The following is a 22,223-nucleotide window of genomic DNA, read 5'->3' on the forward strand; positions in this document are numbered from 1 at the left end:
GGCAGAAAATGGTTCAATCTATTCATGAAAAGACATCCAAAAATAGTCACAAGGGTATCTGAGACAGTAACTCTTAACAAAGCCAATGTAACAGAAGAAAGTCTCAGAAAATGGTACTCTGATGTATATGATTATTTTGTGGTAGAAAATCTTTTGGACATTGAAGCTGATCGTATCTTCAACACTGATGAGACAGGTAAAAGTACAATCTTACATTGTAAGCATTTTGTCAGAAAAAAATTTTTTCATAAAGATTCATTATTACTTTTTAGGAGTTCCTCTCAATCCTCATCCACTCACTGTCTTAGCACCAAAAGGTTGCAAGAACGTTTATAAAGTTGTCGATAATAATGAAAAAGAAAATGTTAGTGTGCTTATCACAGCAAATGCTGTTGGTGAATTGGCTCTACCTTTCATTCTTTTTAAAGGACAGTCATTACCACAGGATGCTGCACAATTTGCATCAGATGACTATGTTTTTGGGTACAGTGAGAATGGCTACATGACAGCTCAAAATTTTTTTGAGTGGATTGCTAATTCTTTTGAGCCATGGTTGACAAAAGTGGGGAAAAAACGACCAGTTGTTATGTTTGTTGACGGACACAAATCTCATATGACTTTTGAGCTCAGTTTATTTTGTTTGAATCATCAAATTATTTTGATTGCTCTACATCCAAACACAACAAATGTCACCCAACCACTGGACGTTGCATTTTTTCGACCATTCAAGGTTACGTGGAGAAAAATCCACAAACAGTTTTGCTTGGAGTTCTCAAGCGTTGGAATTCGTAAGAGCCAATTTGCAACTGTTTTAAAAAAAACTCTTGACCAGCTTGACACAAAATCGATTTTACCTAATGGTTTTCGGAAATGTGGGCTTATGCCCATCAACGTAGAAGCAGTAGACTTTTCAAGAATTTTCCATCGCCTTGAACAAAATCCAAGCGGTGAAGCACCCAGCCCTGAAACATCCACCACTGAAACCTCCAACTTTGAAGCTCCCATCACTGATTTACTCAGCACTGAAGCCTCCAGCTTTGAAACTCCCATCAGTGGGTCACCCAGCACTGAAGTCTCAAGCTTTGAAGCTCCCATCACTGATTCACTCAGCACTGAAGCCTCCAGCTTTGAAGCTCCCATCAGCGGGTCACCCAGCACTGAAGCCTCAAGCTTTGAAGCTCCCATCACTAGGTCACCCAGCACTGAAGCCTCCAGCTTTAAAGCTCACATTACTGCGTCACCCAGCACTGAAGCCTCCAGCTTTGAAGCTCACATTACTGCGTCACCCAGCACTGAAGCTCTAATCACTGTGTCACCCAGCACTGAAGCCTCCAGCTTTGAAGCTTCCATCACTGGTTCACTCAGCACTGAAGCTCCCATCACTGGGTCACCCAGCACTGAAGATCATAGCACTAAAACTAAAGAATTTCACAGTACTGAAGAGCCCAGTACAATCAAACCTAAAGTACTTTTACTGGGCTTACAAAAGTATATTCCAAAAGACATTTTAGAGTCATTTAGATTGAATGGTAGCTCTGAATGGAACGGAGCAGAAAGCCATAGAAGTTTTTTTGAAATCTGGTTTAAATTATCATACCCTGATGGACTTCCATGAAATTTTAAGCATGTGGAGGTAAATATAAAAAGTAATATTTAATATAGGAAAAAGTGCGTTATTGTAAATTTTTTTAGTACGTAATCAAGATAATTAAACATGCAAATAAATTGAAACAAAAGTACTTTTAAATGTTTAAATAGTTACATTAAAAAAAAATCATCCTCAAAATAACAATCACAAAAAAATAAATTTTCTTGCTTTAATTTTATGGAACCACCTGAGAACACATCATTTTATTTCTTTTCTAGGGTCAAGATATCTCCTTAGAGTATCAACCAGCTGTTATTTTAGAAATAGATGACTGTTTAGACTTAAATTTTATGCGTTCTTTGAGTAAGATTGAAACAAGTACTGGTAACTTAAATAAGCCTGAAAGTTTTATCAGTAGTACTGATGTAGCAGTAAATACTTTACTGCCCACCAAAAGCTCATGTACAGTCTTATCCATTCAAGAGACAACATTCGATTCCCATCAAACATCACTTGGATGTGAAAAAAAAAAATGAATTGAATACAGCGCATTTCAATGCAAAATCTAATTTAAATAAAGAAACGGGTTGTTTTAATAGCAATTCAGTTACTAAACAAACCAATGATCAGCACCCAGTTGACAGAGTTTTAAAAGATATAACAGCCGCTGAATGCGGTACGCAAGTGCATGAATCCATCAGATCCTTTATACCATATCCAAGCATAGATTTGACCAAAAAGAAAAGTAATAGAAAAGTTGCAAAAATGCTACCTATTCTGACAGGAAAAGAATGGATGGAGAGGGAAAAGTTCAGATTGAATAAAAAACGTCAACAAGAAGAAAATTTGGTACAAAGAAAAAAAATTAAGTTAGAAAAACAAGGAGAAACGAGAGTTAAAAAGATAGCAGAAAAAAGAATAAAAAAAAAAAAACAATTACAGAGAGAGCAACAAAGATTAGAAAAAGAAAATGAAAAATTACGAAAGCAAGAAGAGAAGTTAAAAGCCATTGTAAACAGAAAAAAGTCTGTTGAGGAAGATTCAATGGATGAGACAGAAGCTATTGATTTACAAAAGCAGATTGGAGAACTTCAAGAGAAGCAATTAAAACTAAACCAAAAAAGAAACAAAGATTTATCATGAGTAATTTTTGTAATGGAAGTTATTCTTGAATAATTTTTGCCAAGTGATGTTTTATTTAGTATTAATAGATTTAATTGTCGTTAAGCTGAAACTAATCAAAGTTTAATTACTGCTTGTTTATATGAAATAACTTATTTGCATTTATTAAAAAAAATTTATTCATTAAAAAGATTTCTGTTTCATATCATAAGATATTATTGCTTTTTAATATTTTAATTAGACAGACAAAAAAGACACTTTCTTTTGAATAATTCATTCTGATTTTTTTATCAATCGCTTTTGAATTGCATAATTAAGTTGGGGTTTTTTTCTTAATTTTCGATTTTCCATCTTTCTCTGCTTTTGACATTTTCATCGTGATTTATGTAGCAGGCACTGAGATCGATATGCAGTTGTAAACAAAAATGTGAGGTTATAGTCAAATCTGTTGTCAAACGGTGAATGGGGTCCGGTAATAGGAACGCGTACGGTAGATGGGGTCCGGTAATGAGAACGGCCGTACGGAAATAGGAACATGACTTTTATTTCATATTTTTATTATAAAATCATTTAAACAAGCTCTAACACCTCAAAAAAATTTCGGTGCTCTCTTGAGATCCTAAACAACAATTTAAAATTTACTGAGTCAATATTTAGTATCAAACTGTCTTGCAATCATGCTAACAAAATAAAGTGAATTTACGGGTGTACGGTAAATGGTGCGTTTACCCCTATAGCATGTACTCGGTTGCGGTCAAAAGAGAAAAACTCGTGTCGTCGCTTGCTTTGGCTGTGCGCTCAGATATATAGCTATAGTCGACATTTCCACTCCTATCCTCCTAGACACACATTCGGTATACCCCTTCCACGTCTCTTCAAAATGTGCCCCTATATGATCATTTTCACGCAAATCCACTTCTCTTCTCGTAGGCGCACGCTGTTCGATACGAGTACTAAGATGTGCGCCCGGTTCGACGGCTGGCCGCGGCAAGGCGCTCCGATCAGTGCCAAAAAGTCGTCTCGCATCGTAGCATTGGCGTTAGCAATCTCTCTACTCATCTCTGATTAAGGTGCCTAACGAAATGTCAATGTCAAATGTTAATTGTAAAGCTGGTAACTACCATTTTGAATCATGGATCTTAGTTTTAAGAATCCTTACTAAATCTTATCATTTAGAAAAAAAAATGTGTACCCAGAGAGAAAGTTAAAGTAATTTTTACCCTAAAAACTAATCAAATTATACGATTTACTAATTTTTTACAGCTTATCAAATGTTTTACGACTAGATTATACGACCGTGCTTACTTCAAGCTAGCGGTGAGCGGCATTGTACGTGGAAAGCAAGGTGATGAGTTCCTGAGAGCTAGTAGTCTGATTTTTTAAATTGTCTTGAAATCAAAGTCCTAGATTAAAAATCTGAAGTTCCTTCGTGCTTCTAATTAAGTTTTTTGACAGAAGCTGTTGAACGTAGGAGTAAAAGTCTTATTTAATATTTAATCATTGATGGGAAGATGTCTCTCTTCTGTTCTTTATAAAAAAAATCAGGGATAACTTTTGTTACATTGCATTAAATCACTTAATTAAACTAGTCGCTTAAGGGTTTCTAAAACAAAAAATTCAAGGTTTAATTTTTTTGTTATAAAAACTTGAATGACAACTGACAGCTAGAAATCAAGTTGAATCAGTAATCTTTATCTGGTGTCTTAGTTTATCAAGAGAGCCAATTATTCAAACTTAAGATACAATTTATTTTTGCCAAAAATAGTTGAAAAGGCAGATTTTTTATTAGTTACATTTATTAAGTAATAATTTTTGTGATGACAAAAAAATCATGATTGAACGTGAGTTATTGTATCTTCTCGTAATTATCGCTGAGATAAGTTCATCTTTTTTTCAAAAATTACATGAAGTGAAATAATGAATTATGGTTTTTATTTGGTTCACTTTAAAATTTTATCACATAGCAAGATTATCTTATAATTGTGTTAAAATAAAAAGTGAAAATTAAACAAGCAACTTTTTTACTGAAAAATTATATTATTTTAATAGGAATGATTCCGTCAGTAAATTTTTATATCTTAATTTCTTCTGAAACTCCAAAAAAATTAACAGTTGTTTCATCGTTAATTAAAATTTTTATATGATCATAACAGTTTATAAAGTATAATTTATAACATTTTTAAATATGCATTTTAATTTATTTTAAGTTATTCAAGCTGGTATTTGTCATATTATAATTTCACTTTTTACGGAACAATACCACTTTATTATAAAGAAATGCCATTATTTAATATAAAATGATAAACTGCTTTTTATTCTTACGAGAAAGATTTGTATTTACATTTGTATTTACTTCTTCAATACATTTATATTGAATCATTTGTAAGTCCTGTAGAAGTCAATAGGAATTAAAAAAAAAAAAATAACGAAAGGTTTGAAAAATTAATGTACGAGATCTTGATGGAAATGTAGAATTGGATTAGTTAATATACATTTTTTGGTGTTTCATAACTAATTTCTAATTATTGCAATCATCCAATAACGCTTTCAAATTTGTTCTTAACATTTATGTTATTTTATAGGCTAGGACGATGGAAAATAAACATATACAATAAAACAATTTATCGTTATCAAGTTTATCAATAGGTTCGTGTGAAGTTAACTTAAAATAAATTACTACATATATACGTTAATGTAAGTAAAATTGTGTATGCATACATTAACATACAACAGAAATACTATTAAAACTTTTTTGTTACAATTGAGTCCATGTAATGTCAGGGTATGACGAAAAAATATCTTCTTTGGGTATTCCGTTTAACATGGCCAACTAAAAAAAGTAATTATTAAGTTATAGTCTGATATCTTTAAAAATTAAAATATCCCTGTACCTGTTTTCTAATGTAATGAATGAGTCGTTCTAAATTTTCTGGAGAATTTTTTTTGCATTGAAGCAATCTTCTCCAAACATGACCAGCAAGATAAACATCGTTGAATTGTATTGCTTCATCATATCCCATTATAGAAGCATTAAACTGTTCTGACAATACCTCTGTATTAGACCTTAGTACTGTTGTGTTAATATGCTAAAAAAAAGAATTAAGTTTTAATGACGCTCGTGCAGTAAAACTATACTGCTAGTAATGAGTTATATTCATAATTAAGAATGTACTTTTCTTACAGTTGTATAACTTATCAATAAAAATACAACCAAGTACGCTAAAATTTAGCAAAAATAAACATAACATATATCAAAATAATTCGTTTCAAAGATACAAACACTTAAATGTTGCTTATGTATAATATCTTGATGTGTGATTGGTTGATATTTTGATACCTAATCTAATGTAAAGAACCGTTGTTTTCTTACAGTTTTTTTTCTTGCATTACTTTTAAGTTAGTACGTAATTCCTCATATTTTTACACTCGGACGGGTTCTAGAAAAAATTTGTTTTAGACTAAGGGCCAAGGAAAGGGGGTACATAAAAATCACTTAGAGAACTAAAGTTTTCTAGACGTTTTGAACTTTCTTGAATACTAATCTTTGATATTTTCAGCCGCATCAGGAGATGCTTAGCTATTATCAAGGAGCTCGATGTTTAAAATCAATTAGCACGTCACCTAGAAGAATGTTAACCAAGCAAAACTTTCGTTTGCATATACACGAGATTTTAGAAAATTGAAAACACTAATAAGAACAATTAATATTGTTAATTCATTGATAAAATAAAGCTTTCACACCAAGCAAGCTCCTTGTTTTTAGTATACGTGAGCCTGAAATTTATATTTTCAAACGCTCAAAGTTCTCTTGTTTAAGAAAAAAAACTCCAATTTCCAAATAAAATATCCAAAACGTTATTTTTCTTATAATAGGCCCAAAGTCTTTGCACCCCTGTGATTGCAAATTTGCACCCTTAAATTACTTTGCATATACGAGCAAGAAAGTTTATATAATGCAAATAATTAGCAGGTGAAAAGTGATCTCACAGGCACAAAGTACGACCTTGCACCCTAAGAAAGAAAAACAACGTTCAGGCAAAATGTTTGTACTTTGCGCCCATAGTACGAAAACTACTATTTTAACCCTTATTAAGTTGCTAAATGCACCAAAATATTAATTATTAGTTAGAACAATTATTAATTTTCTTCTAAGCTCATACCTTTTTTGTGTTTAAGGTAGTATTAAAATAAGACTAAAGGCTGCTTTAGTTTAAATCTTTATTTCAGATATCCCGCTCGAAAATATATGCTAAAAAAGTGTTTGAGCCAAAATTGTAGCCCCCGAGGTAATATTTAAGTGGTAGTTCATCGAAGAACGTGTTTTTTCGAAAACAATAGTTCTTGCTTGTCTGCTTCATCCAAAAAAAAACCTGAGAAAATTTATAAACGTTTTTGGTTACACTAGAAAACACCTAGATTTTTTAAAGCTACTTTTGATTTCATTTAGACAAAAGAGGTTTTAAATTTTTTAATAGTTTTTTTAAGTTATATTAATTATATTTGGCTAGATTTAAAATAACGATTTTTAATAACGAATAGTGTTTATGTATAAGAAATAGTATACTTAATGATCTTAGAGTATTTAAAGTTGTTGAAGAATACATTAACTGTCAAATTTTTAGGTTATGTTATAAAAAGAGAGGAAAAATGGAAAAAACTAATTTATTTCGGAATTTCACTGTGCTCCAGTCAGAAAGAATTCTACTAATAACGATGTACACTAAAACATATATCAAAAATAGTTATTGAAAACCTAGCCATATATAATTACCATAACTAAAAAAAATGATTAAAAAATTCAAAAGCTTCGCCTTTGTCTAGATTGAATTAGAAAAATCTCCAAAAATGAAAATATTTTCTAGCATAAACAAAAAAAACTTTCATAAATTTTCTTAGATTTTTGGATAAAGCAGACAAGTGGGAGCGATTTTTTTCGAAAAAGCCAGTTCTTAAAATAACAGCGCTCTACTATCACCAAAAAGACTAAAATTTTGGCTTAAACACTTTTATATCGTTTAGATTTTGGTGGTACATCTAAAATAAAGATCCAATTCGGGGCAGATTTGACCGTTTCAATCGGACATAGCCTTTAAGCGAAAAACTAAATGTTTGAATTCAAGGTATAAAAGCTCCTGAATTATTTATTCGAGAAAATATAATATTTTTATTTATAAAAATTTTTAGAATCATTTTTATTAATTAAAAAAAAACCTATTTTAACAGTTTTTAGATATCATGTAAATCATTGTTTTTTCTATCTTGTAATTATCACACTTTAAACAAAAATGTGTACTACAGTAAATATATGACAACAAGATTAATAGATTTCCTTCACCATGTATGAATCTAAAGTATAAGCTGTATTAAAAGAACTGTTTTAATATATGTTGCGATATATTTTTTTAATTTTAAAGCATACAGAATGTTTTAAAAAATATAAAAAATGAAAGAAAACTTTTTTCTTAGGTTTCTTCAACTTTGAAATTAAAAAAAAAAAGATTTTAGCAATACCAAAGGGACAATTTGTATTAACTATTTAATAATTTTTTTATCGATACTTTCCGATGTTTGGTAAATAATTAAAACTGTCCTGTAGATATCGTTGATAAGTTAGTTTTTATTTAGCTCAAATAAGAGGACACTCGATACCTAGTATTTCTACAAACAACTTGTTCTTTTTTTTAATTTACAACTTTCTGTAACAATGTCATTTTTGTACTGTTATCGGCAACACTCTCCTATTTTCTTGTTTTTAATTTTTAGTATTGCTCTATCTTTCCCTCTATATGAGTATCATTTAATAATTTTTGCTTGATCTTTTAGGCAAACTTTTAAACAAAAACATAACACATCTATTGAGATGTGACCTTCCGTCACTTGGAGCGTCGACCTCTTGAGGCTTTATTAGAAAAAAACAATAAATTAATACAAAACTAACAAAGTATAAAAATAAATTCAAGCACATGGGTGAACTTTAATTTAAACGCTGAAGAAAATTATTTTATGTAGTGACATTCGCTCGCACGCAAGTCAAACAGGCAAAAGCACCCAAATCACACAATGTTGTCAATTTATGGTAAAGTAATAGATATGATCAGTAATGTATATAATTAAAAAAACTCTTGTAAGTGTAACCTAATGTATGTAGGTCCTTTTTATTATTTTTGTTATTGTCATCCAATACTACATAGAGCGTTTCAGAAATTAATCGTTTCTTGTAACTTGGCTCTTGTCTCAGGATTTCATGTCATCCCATTTAAAAGAATGATTGTTTGAAATTTAATGTACAGATACCACAGATTTACTTGTGTAGGTGATTTTACATCCTTTTCTCATTTCTTTAAGTGCTTTTTTGTTTCGCCTGTACATTTTGCAAAACAGTTGTTAATCGAAGTTTCTGACTCCACGTTGGTACTTTTTTTTAATTTAACCTTTTTTTTTTTTCTTACTGTACAACGTAAATGAATTTTTTCGTTACTCTGAAAACAGAAACTTATTTTGGATTTTTATTAATAATGTTATGTTTTTCGAATACGTTAGAGAAATATGGCAAACTAATAATCTTAGTGTTTTTGCATGTTTCAAATGTACAGTTCATAGATTATTTAGTGCTTATTTTAACAAATCTTTTCTTGATATATTTATAAACAGAGTTATCTCTTAAACCGATAATCCACCTTATTATCTTGTCAAATACTTTATGATAATTTTCAGCACTGTATACCAAAACTAAAATAAAATAAAAACAACTGTACAGACCTGATTAATATAATTAAAAGAGTAAAAATTTCTAATGACTATGTGTCGATTTTGTCGAATGTTGTGTTTTTATTCACGGATGTTCAACGCGATCTTGTTCTTGAGAGTCTTAAAAAACGCACACGTTATATTATTGAAGCCTCAAAAGTTCCTTTTATATAAATTATTAACATACTGAAATTCTTACTTGAAAGTACGTTTCTCACCTTTTATAACAAAATATTCGGCATATCTATGAGGTGACCAATTTCTCTTTTTTTTAAGAATTTCGAGCTCGACGACTGTGTGGATTTTGTTGGTAAAGTTTACAAAACAAATACGATATGGAGCTACTTTTCTTTTATACGAATATTAACGACTTAGTAGCTTGTATAAGGTAGAGTACTATTCATATAACCTTCAATAATTATAACTAACATTTACAATTTAGTTATAAAACTGAAACTAACTGCCAGATTAATTTTTTGGATATCACATCATTAAAACAAGGAAATAGAAAATAAAAATAACACAACAAAAAACATCTGGAAATAGAATTTTAAACTTTAAGTCAGCCCCTACAAAACAACAGAAGATCGATATTTCATATAATTAAGTAGATAGGGCTATAAAACTGTTAGAATATTTATTCCAAACTGATAATAATATTAAGATTATGAGACAGATGTTGCATAAAAACAAATATCCTACACATTTAACTAATAAATATATTTAAAAAAAATTAAGAAAGTAAAAGCTCAAAAATCTTAGTCAGAATTGTTATTTAAAAAATTTTTTTAATGAGCCGTAAAAGTCGTTGGAAGATCAAATTACAAAGAAAAACACTTTAACACCCAAGAAGTCATACAACAACCCTTTTTTTTTAGGAATAATCTAAGAAGTTAGACACTTACGATTTCTTACATGACATTTAAAAGTCATTATGAACTCAAAGTGCAAAGAAAACTCCTAAAAGACCAGAGAAAAATTGAAAAATGGATTATTTTTAACAAATAAAATAGATGTTATTAGTATCTCACAACAAAGGAAAGTAAATAATTGCAGTTTTATACATGATACTCGGATGTCATTTTAAGGCCAAAGCGCAAAGAAAACTTCTGAAATACCAGAGAACCATTAAATAATTGAAAATTTTTAAGAATAAATGTAAAAAATGTTATCAGTATCTCACTAAGAATTAATATGGGTCGTTAAGATTTTTTTCAAATTGTTAACAATCGGAAAGTATTTCAAGTTTATGAATTAAAAGAAAAGAAATATCATATTCAAACACTATTTCTGAAATAAATGAATAAAGTTACCTGTCTATAAGGCATCAAGTAGAAAATAGCGTTTTTGATGAGCCAAGTTAACCTTTGAGAAATCATCCAAATTCAAAAATTAATACATCTACCATAAGGCATAAATCAAAATTGGATGTGATTTTATTTTTAACCTTTCGAATTAGTCATCATTTATTTGGAAACTACCATTTTTTATAGACAGCGCTCAGTCATTAACATGGTGAATTAATATTTAAGGCTCGTGGCACAAACGTAACAGAATGGATTTTAGAATTCCACTGTGGTCTAGCCAATCAAGGTAAGATCACGATGAACCCAGCTAACAAAGACGAGATTTTTTGACCATCTGATAAAGAAAAGGTCACAACAAACCCAGTTAACAAGCGAGATTATTTGTCCAGCCAATAAAAACCAGACACTATAAATGCCACAACCGAAGACAAGATTCTGAGTCTGGCTGATAAAAGCAAGACCACCTGGCCAACAAAGACAAAATTTATAATCTATTAGTTGGATACGTATAACTTTTCGTCAAACTTGTCACTCATAAAAAATAATTTTTTTTATGGTTTGTGGGGTTCTTACCCCAAAATGTTAGAGCAAATCGGAGGCTCAAACTACGTCTTCTTTTTTTATTTAGCAAGTAGATTTAATGAAAAAAAGTTGACCCTGCAGATAAATACAAAACTACTTTTAGAACATCAAACGATCATAATAAATAAGTAGGAATGCCTTTTAAATTATGTAATGCACCGGCAACATTTCAGCGATTGATGAGCAAAACTTTATCAGAACTGCAAGGTATTGAGTTATTTGTATTTAATTGTGACATAACTACGTCCTTAAAAATTTTTAATATGACGTGAGGAAAATCAGTAATCTTTTTTGGTACGTAAGCTTATTAGTACATAAAATAAATAGCAATGGAGTTAAGCCAGAAGTTCCTATGTAATCCCGGCTGTTTCGGAGCGGGTTTTTCCGAGGAATTTTTTTTCAGAGTAATTCCAGGGTTTTTTCCTTGACACACAATTGTTTAGTGCCAATATTTTGAAGGAAAGCTGGGCATCTGAATGGGTGCATTGAAATCCGATACTATCACGGATAAACTACAGAGTGATCTGCTGGAAGGTGCAAAGGATAATTTAGTGACGCATAAACAGCCTTTTAAGGTAAAGACCAACTCAAAGAATTAACAAAATCTTTCAAGGAAAAAAAAATTTGAATTCAACGTGTAAAATTTTATATAAGAACACATTCATGAGGATATAAATATACGCCCAACTGAACCACCACTACCACCAGACCCTTGAAGTGACTTTAAGTAACAATACGGTAAAAACACTAACAATAATAAAAATAATGTTTGTAACATTAATGAAAAATAGTGAAAATAAGTGTTATACTTATAAATAATGATAATGATGTATATCAGTATAGCACTATTCGTTACGTGCATGACACGCAGCGCCGCCCTCGGTGTCAGAATCGCGCAATACCGTACCCCCGTATGATTAAATCGTAACACTGTCGCTTATAGGAGAAAGTACTATTTATTGAATAAGACGTACATACTGCTATCGCGTAAACATCAGCACCCTAAAAAATGGATATGATAATCCAAACAGGCTTTAAAAGTATAAGTTGCAACATAGTTTTTAATACTGAAACGCTGAAAAAAGCTAAAAAATTAGTAGAGAGTGAGCACGTTGCCTACGTACAGGAATATGTAAATAAAGGAGTCGGTCATCTGATCAATTGCTATGTTGTGAGACAAACATCTGTCAGCTGAAATCCATACAAAGTAGAATTATCTGTAAGTACATTATTGCCTATGCTTGACAAATGTAGGTTATGGTAACATATACATAAATGTGTGCCACAAACTGCCATCAGGACTGTAAAATTTTCATGAAAATTTTACTTATAATCAATAATAATAATAAAAAAAATTCCGTAGGTTAGGTACTAACTTTTGTCTCCTAACTGCCCTAATCCACAGCTCCTTCTGTTTTGTTTCATGGGGTCCACTTGGGAATTTAAACAGCACCACCCCCTGCTTTTCTTTCTTGTTGCAATTAACAACGCAACACTGTCTCGTACGCATTTCGTTACTTTGTAAACGTAAACACTGATTCAGATTATACAGCTAGCGGCAGCCTATGTCGACTGCTTGGAGTTCTTGCTCTCACGTATACAACATTACAGATAAGTATGTGTGTTGTGTACTATATGACAGATGATATTTAATAACCCATTATTTAAAATTTCGGGCGATTTGAAGTGCCTAGCAAAATTATTTATCCGTATTATAGACCCGGTTTGGCTAAATAACATTTTTTTTCCGCCTTCGATTTCTCTAATAATTACTTTAAATGAAATAATATCTTTTCTCATATAAGACAACGCTTACTGTAAGATTCATGGGGGTACGGGTTCGCCAACTTTGCTCACCTACAGCGCTGCAGTCGTTTTTTTTATCCCCTCCAACCTGATGCACGGAGCGAATACAGCATGATGGGATCCACGTAACAACATATGTGTGTGAGTTTACATAAGAAAGTGTTATCTTCTATTATTTCTTTGGACCCCCGGAGGCGCAGCGTTAAATACAATCAAAGTAAATTAGAATTAAAGAAAATTTACAATACGTACAGAAAACGAGGCGATTATAGTCATTGCTGTAATATGAAAAAAAGGAATGGTAACAGAGAAGAGAAGAAAGAGAAGAATTTTTAAGCCAAAATTGTTTTCTCACGTGAACAAAAAAAACCATGTTGGAAAAAGTAACAAAAATAAGAGAAAAATGTAAGTAACAACACAAAGAAAAACTAAACAACAACATATTTACAAATACACTTAAAGGTAAACTGTGTAATTAGTAGATTTTGAAGGATGTAAAATATGCTAATTTTTAAGGAAAAAAAAAAGTGTTTTGAAGATATTTTAATTGAAATTATGAAGAAATACAGTTGCAATTTAAAATTTATATTGATTAGATATAATCCCTCAATTACTTTATCTTTAAAGATCCTTATACTTCTAACCTACCAATAGAATCAACGGCAAAAATAAATGGATTATTGTTCAACTTTAAGAATCGTCTGCCTTGTAATCATGGGAAAAAGTTACGATTGCGTGATCGATCATGATATTGAACTGCACAGTGATCGAAGAATAACAAATACGCAGATTTCTGAAAAATAATTCGTTTTATACAATGAGACTGGAATAAATCCAAATAAAAACATGCATGTACACCTACGTACGTACATTTATGAAAAACAATGGTCAAGAAAATACTACATTTGTCTCATAAACAAAGTCAGAACACTTTAAGAGCAGAGAGACTTACAGTAAACTTTTGAAAAAACGGTAGCAATCATAAGCTATAAATTGCCAGGATAATTTTTGAAGCTGCCGTTTAAGCTATAAACGGCAAACATCAGCCCTAGTATGGCAAAAAGTCAAACATACACAGCAGTAAATAAAAACACAGCCCATTGAATGATGACACAAAGGAGGATCAAGAGTCCAGGTACTGAAGTATTGTTAAACAAGAAAAAGAAAAGACCAAATATACACCTTTCGTCCTAGGAAGAAGACTCTATAAATTGTAAGTAAAAATTCCAACGAACTGCCGATAAAATTCCTATCAAAAATTACACTTAGTACGTCCGACGTAAATAAAAAGAATGTTTAAAATAACTATGACAAAACCGAAAATTTATATCTGGGAAAAAAAGTACACTTGAATGTAATTTAACTACTCTAGCAACTACACATCTTTTATAGTCCACTAAAGTAACGTTAATAGCGACGTTACAAAAATATTTAAATAAGAAAACTGAAACAAACAGTTTCTACACGTAGAAATCAGATATAGAAAAATAAAAATTAAGCGTAAGTCAAGCACCAATATTAGTAAATATAATTACCTAATGAAAGAAATTATTCAACACAATTTCTAACTATGCAAATGTCATTTTTACACCAGTACGTTTGGTGCGAGAATTAAGTGCAGTTACGCTACGCATTTCCTCCTTCGTCTCTACAATGTTTCTTATCAAGGTGCCTTTTTAAAGTAGGGGGTCTCTTAATACCAAACTTAGCTAGAATGTTTACAGGTTCACTACACAGGAATCACTATCGCAAGAGATAGTATGACGATGAACCCCACAGCAATGCGACCGTTAATCAACCAGATGCAGGGCGATTGGCGAAAAATATCAGCCAAGATATGGCACTACTAAATAAACAATTAAAATAAATAATTGGTAAAAAAAATGAATTACGAAAATTTTCATTACTGTTGAATAATGTCTAAATATATAAAACAAAAGGAAGAAAAAAGCATAAATAAAATAAATAATTAGTGAAAAAAATGTATGTGCGAAAGGTTTAGCAAAAAAAAAAAAAAAAATGATGAATAAAATTTTTGTTATCATCCTTAGATCATATATACCTGGAGAGAGTCTGCAAAGCTCAGAGAGCGTTGTCGTCATACCAGAGAAAAGTTGCATGCTCTCTGTCTCTAACTTACCTGTGATTGGTCGAGTGGTTGTGGCGTCAAGAGGTAAGGGGGAGGGGTATGAGTATGAACTCTACTCTTCTGCTTCTGTTGACAAGCAGCGAAAAAGTGCATAAATGGCAAGTTATACTTTTTTTTCTTTTTAAATAAGAAAATAGAGCTACATTACGACCTTAAAGGCTTTTATAGCTAAGCGAGTTATACTTGTCAACAGAAGCAGAGAAGTAGAATTCATACTCGTACCCTCTTCCCTTACCTCTTGACCAATCACAGGTGAGTTAAAGAGAGAAAGCATGCAACTAATATCTGGTATAACGATAACGCTCTCTCAGCATTGCAGGCTCCCTCCAGGTATATATGCTCTAAGTTATTATCAGTCAAATAATGCCCACATAAATCCGTAAAACAAATAAAAAATTTTTAAAGCAATAAATAATGAGCTAGGAATAATAACAATGTACTGTAAAACAAACACAAAAAAAAATTTTTTTTTAACTTCTTTCATAATTAATTGTATAGCGTTCTTATATATACATATGTAAACGAAAAAAAGGAGATGTATATGAAAAAAATTGTATGATTAATAGATCATAAGAAAATTTGAGAATTTGCACAAGAATTATGAAAGGGAAGTGTGTATATACGAGCATGTATGTATACACTGTCTACACAGCGTAAGAGGTCTGTAGATAAAACAGGGAGTATGGGTTATAAAGCTCGCCCTTTTTCTTTCAAATGGATTTCATAAACACAACACAAACAACACAATAGATACACAACACTATTATAAAGTAAGAAATGATCACCGTGGAGGACGACGATGTTGCGGCCTCGGACGTGTTTTGTATAATAGTATATAGCTATATGTCCATGCGCCCCTCCTAGTTTAAGGCCCAAGATGATAGAAGAGTAGGGAAGATGAGGGCAGTCAGAGAATCCTTAGCAAGGAAGTCAGTCGAGAGAGTTAAAAGGAGTCTGTAGTGAGAATCGAGACAAGTAAATCTATAATACACTCTTCCCTTACCAATCTTAGTAACAAAGGATTGTCGAATATACAACGTTCTCATTATCTTGCGTGCGCCAAAGCCACCATTTTTCCTCGTAACAGTTACCTATGACTGTTTACTAGAAAAAAAATATTTTTTAATTATAAAACGTAAAATATTTCTCCTCTTACTAAATTTTCAATGCTGAATTCATTTTATGAAAGATTTTGTATAAATATAATATTAAGATTCTTACATGTTAAAAGCAATACATAAACTTGACCGTTGGAAAATAAGGGTCTTTTATAATAAAATAATAATTCAAAACTTTGGTGCTGTGATCTATTAATTGTCATGAAAGAAGCTAGAAGCAAAACAAATCGTTTTCTGTATAATATAAAATTCAAAGATAATTGATAATCCGTTTTGATTGTGATTCTTGGTATAAAAACTTTATTGCCTAATTTTTCACCAGTTAATATTTCTATTTTAATGTTATATTTAAATGATTTATACAAAGTCTACTTCCATAACACAAACCATCAAATGTAATTTAGTTTCCTATTACCATAACAATTGCACCCACTTTCAAATTTAAAACATGTGGTAGTAAGCCTTCATAAACGTCGTTGTGATGGCACCACCAATGCCATAGAAGTACAAGACCTACTCCCGACTGGAAATTGAAAGTGAGAGAAAACTGGGGCCAAGCTTGGCTACTACGCCACGCACCAGTGTCCATGCAACTTAGATCGGCAGCCCCATTATTTTTTTACTCAGGGTTCTTTCATGGTCACAAACTTGGTACTAAGTTCCTGAATAGGTGGCGCCACCTAAGAGTAAATAATTTTGTGTAAAATATGACAAATAGATCCAGTCCAAATCAGGTATATTATGATTTTTCAAGTAACTTTGTAGAATTAATGCTTCGACGTTCTTGGTAGATTTAATCTATACACAGTCAATTATATAAAAAAATAATAACAAATACAATAAAATAAAAAATTTCTAAATAATAATAAGATGACGGTTACATGGAGCACACAATTACACTTAGTTATGCAACAATATAAGCTGTAATATTATGGACATGTACATTGTCTCCAATAACGTGTAACCTTTTCAGCATATATCAATGGTTGAGAGGAAGACAATTCCAGCGTGACGTCACTCCGTGTTATTTCAAATGGGGTGACGTCACGCTGGAATTGTTTTTCTCTCAACGATCGATATATGTAAATAAAATTTTAATTTTTATACTTATATTTGTATGGCACGATACTAACTAATTTATTAATTCTTAATTTTGATCTAGATATATGTATAGGTATATGTGTTTATTAATAGTAACTTATTCAGGCTTCTAACATATATATTAATAACATGGTAGAATTATGCGGACGTCCGCATAAGTCACTATTCATAAACATATATATAGATACACATGATTAGCAAAGGTGACTTGTGCGGACCTTACGTGCTTTCGAGATGTATACAAATATCATTAAAAAAGTTATGTGGATGTCCATGAATATCAGCTGGAATACCTTCAGATAACAAAAAACTTGCTAAATTGGTTATTAATCACATGCTTTACGGTCCTCACTCTAAAAAATGCTCATGTTTAAATGCATACAAAAATAATTGTATCACAAACTTTCCTAAACCATTTGCTTACATAAGATCATTAATGAAATGGTTATCCCAAACATCAGAGAAAATAATATTTTGGATAATCACGTATATAACACTAAAATTACAGTTGACAATCGTAGTACCGTGTGATAAAATTTTTTTAATCAAATAAACGTTAAATATTGTGCATCTATTAAAAGCCTAAAATACATATACTGCTACATTCATAAAGGTAGTGATAGAGCTTCTATTAAAATTCAAGATTAGGCAATACTGAAGATAAAATTCTAAATAAAATAAAAAAAATTGTTGATGGTGGATATTTCAGACCAATGGAAGCAGCATGAAAATGATTGCAAGAATATCAAATTTGTTGTAGGAGTCACAAGGTTGTAAATTTTGCTGTGCACCTCAAGAATGAACAAAACTTAACTTCCGAACAAAATAGAATTAGAAACATAATAAAGTAATGGCAAACGCATCTAACAGCTTGGTTTGAGTTAAATAAAATTGATGATTTCACTAAATCTTTCAAGTATCCTAATACTTCATAAAACTATATTTTTAATTATCAACTAAAAAATTAGGTAAAAAGAAAAAAAAAAATAAAAAATACTGCAATAGGTAGATTCAATACAAAATCATCAAAAGATCATGAGCTACCATTTTTTAAATTAATATTGAACGGAAAAAATAAAACATATTGATTAACAGATTTAAAAATATATAAAGATAAAAAATATAAAACATTCAAAGATACTGCGATTTTCATGGATTTTAACAAGCATGATTTATAAATTGACAATAATTTTGAAGAAGCACGTGCTTGCATACTTCCTTATCAATTGAATAAATTTTTTGCATGGCTTTTAATATCAGAGAATATCCAAGACTATAATATCTGGAATAAGTACATAAACTTTTTTTGTAAAGATTTCATTCAAAACAAAGAAAATTATGCTCTTCTGCACATAAACGAAATTTTTGAGCTTGAAGATAAATCATGTAAGTTATTCAATTTACCTGTACCATTTAAAATTAACCTACAAAACAATAATGACGCAGAAGCAGTTGCATTCTGTAAACATACGTTCGATTCAATGGATGCTAAGCCGAATGAGCAACAAAAAAATTGTATTAAAATGGTATTTTAAAACGTTAAGAAGATTTATTTTATATATGGTCCTGAAGGATAACAAAAAACCTTTTTATATAAAATATAAGTTTATAACTTTGTATCACAAGGAAAAAAAATTTTGTCAATAGCATAAACTGGCATTGCGTCAGTACTACTACAAAAAAGTAAGGCCAGTCATAAAACTTTCTGCTAACCTATGAATTAAAATAATATTGAGCCTGCATTTTTTGAAATCGAATCTAAAAAAAAATTGTAGGATAAGGCTTTTGTGATTCCAAAAAAAGCTTTAGAAAAAGTAGACAGAACATTGCGTGATATCTGCAATACACACAAATATTTTGGAAGCAAGATAATAAAAATATTATCCAAAAGGAAGGAGATTTTCGTCAAACACTTTTTGTTACAAAAATGGTAATAGAAGTATGCTTATATCAAAAGCTATTGAGTCATCCATTCTTTGAAGTTCTTTTTATATTTTTAAATTAAATACAAACATTCGTTCGGTTGATAAAAACTTTTTTGAATTGCTTAAAGAAATAGAAGAGGGAAAATTAAAATCACTGATCATTCCTAAACAATGGAAAGCCAATGATGTATGTTTAAATATTTACTCAAAATTGCCAATCCTCATTAAATAGTGTTATTCTGACTTCTGATAATAAATATATTCTATTTGTTTAAATAACAGTACTTTAAACCTAATAAAAACAAATACGACAACTTTTGATAGCATGAGTCATGCCACTTACAAAGGTGTTGATAAATTGGATAGTAATATTAATTGTATATGTATAATTTCCCTATTAAAATATTCAACAATATTCGTTAAGGTTTGCCACCTCATGAACTAAATTTAAAAATTAGAGCAATAGTAATGATTGTTAGAAATTTATCTATAATAGATGGTTTGAGCAATGGCACATAAATAAATATTAGAAAATTTTTTAAGTTTAAAGTTATATATTTTTTTATTACAGGAGAAAAACATGGAAACAAAGTATTTCTGCCAAACATCACTTCAAATACAGGTAATATAATACCTCGTCGTTATCTGTCATACTTTACAGAGAGCAATTTCCTTTAGTCTTAGCATTAGCCATGACAATTAAAAACTCTCAAAAAAAAAGTTACGATAAAGTCGGCATACACTTGAAAAAGCCTGTATTTTCTCATGGACAACGATACGTATCGTTATTAAAATGCAAAACGAAAAAAGTGATATTAATAGAAATTAAACGTAAAAAAATTCGAAATCAGACAACATTGTTTAAGAAGAAATTTTCGATCAAGTAGAAGTAAACTTTATAAAAAGAGAAAAAAATAAACGAATTAGAAGTTATCACATTAAATAAAACAACATTATTTAGTATCCGTGGAGTTCTGTCTCGTAGTGGTTTTATATGTCTAATTTTTAAATAGTGATGTCTACCATAGTTTCTATTATTTTTTTACTACTTGAGTGTCAATAAATATTTGTAATCGTATCATGTCACGAGCGCGTTCGCACCGTTTTTTTGCTGTCTGTGCACGTTGTTTTGCACTCCCACCACGCACGCTGTTTTCGCCAGCAGCACTGCACCGCCTTTAGCTGTGACTGAATTTCTCCGTGTGGGTGGTGTGGAAAAAATAGGTAACTATATATAACTAAGAGCTTGTTTACCGTAAGTTGTAGAAGCTACCGCTTGCGATTGCTGACTACAGCTAGTTTCAGCTTATGTACAGTTTGTGTATGCAATATCCTATTGATGTACTATAGACTGAGGTGCTACAAATATGTAAAATTGTTCTTTATATTGCAAAGGGTGCTGGATCAGTAACAAATAGTAAGGGGGAGGGTGAAGTACTACGGAATGGTGGGAGGGTATAGAGGGCTTGCAAAAAATAAGGAAAATTTTTAATGGGTCAAAATAACGGTGAAATAAACGAAATTTGTGGGAAGCTTTGAGGGAGCTGTGGGGGAGCACGGAGAAGCTCAGTGAGTCTTCTGCTATTATTTTGTTAAGTTAAATAATCATTAAAAGTAATCGAATTTTCCCCTATTTTGCGAGAAGGGGCGGTGCGGGGAGGTAGAGGGGAAACCCCACCCTTGAAACTGTATAATATACGAAGATATGTTATATAAACTCTCGTAGCCCCCTCACAAAAAAAGGATAATCCGTTAATTTTACCGTTATTTTGACCTTTTAAAAATGTCCCTTTTTTGTAAGCCCGCACACATTTTTAAGTGCGCCTCCGCCACCCCACCTCCTCCCCTCCACGACCAAACCGCAATATAATACCGATCTAGCACCCCCTGCAATATGAAGGATAATTTAATAAATTTGTAGCAGCTCAGTCTATAGTAAATCTATAAGCTATTGTATACACAAACTGTACATAAACTGAAACTAGCTGTAGCCAGCAATCGTAAGCGGTTGCTCCTACAACTTACGGTAAACTAGCTCTTAGTTATATACAGTTAACTATTTTTTCCACACCACCCAGGAGGCAAATAAATCGATTTTATACTTAGTTACAACGAGAACAAAAAACATTGAATATAGTAGTTTCTTTGTAATACCACTGATAAGTATAAAATCTGGGCGCGTTGACCTTTTTTTTTTGGTTTGTAGTATTTCTTTCTTACATTGAGTTTTTGAATTATTACGATTATGACAAGATATGATTACAAATAATTATTGAAACTCAAGTAGTGAAAAAATAATAGAAACTATGGAATACATCCCCAGTAGCCATATAAAATCACGACGAGACAGAACTCCACGAATACTAAATAATGTTGTTTTATTTAATAAGATAACTTTCAATTCATTAATTTTTTCCTCTTTCCATAAAGTGCACTTCCTCTTAATCGAAAATTTCTTCTCAAACAAAATTTTCTGATTCCAAATTATTTTTACGTTCGATTTCCATTAATATCCCTTCTTTAGATTCGCATCTTGATAACGATACGTATAGTTGTTGATTAGAAAATACAGGATTTTTTCAGTACATACCGATTTTATCAAAACATTTCTCTTGGAAGTTATTAATTGTCATAGCCAATGCCAAGACTAAAGAAAATTGCATTTGTAAAGTGTGAAAGGTAACAACGAGGTATTGCCTGTATTTAAAGTGCTTTTCGGTATAAATACTCTTCTTCCAAGTTTTCATTCTATGATAATTTCAGCTTCAATGTTATACT

General features: G+C 31.1%; 1 protein-coding gene across 1 annotated transcript in view; it reads right to left on the minus strand.

The window, feature by feature from the left end:
* Positions 1-5,341: 5,341 nt before the first annotated feature.
* Positions 5,342-22,223, minus strand: part of Uqcc1 (Ubiquinol-cytochrome c reductase complex assembly factor 1) — a 296,050-nt gene continuing 279,168 nt past the window's right edge. Inside the window, exons 4-5 of the mRNA XM_089596716.1 lie at positions 5,602-5,796; positions 5,342-5,540 (exon numbers count right to left, since the gene is read on the minus strand). Coding sequence (XP_089452842.1) covers positions 5,466-5,540; positions 5,602-5,796 — 270 coding nt within the window. The 3' untranslated portion in view covers positions 5,342-5,465. The remainder of the gene's footprint in view (positions 5,541-5,601; positions 5,797-22,223) is intronic.

This window comes from Copidosoma floridanum, unplaced genomic scaffold (genome assembly GCF_036245765.1).
Source record: "Copidosoma floridanum isolate Cflo_tuat_1 unplaced genomic scaffold, Cflo_Japanese_pri ptg000030l, whole genome shotgun sequence".
NCBI lineage: Eukaryota > Metazoa > Arthropoda > Insecta > Hymenoptera > Encyrtidae > Copidosoma > Copidosoma floridanum.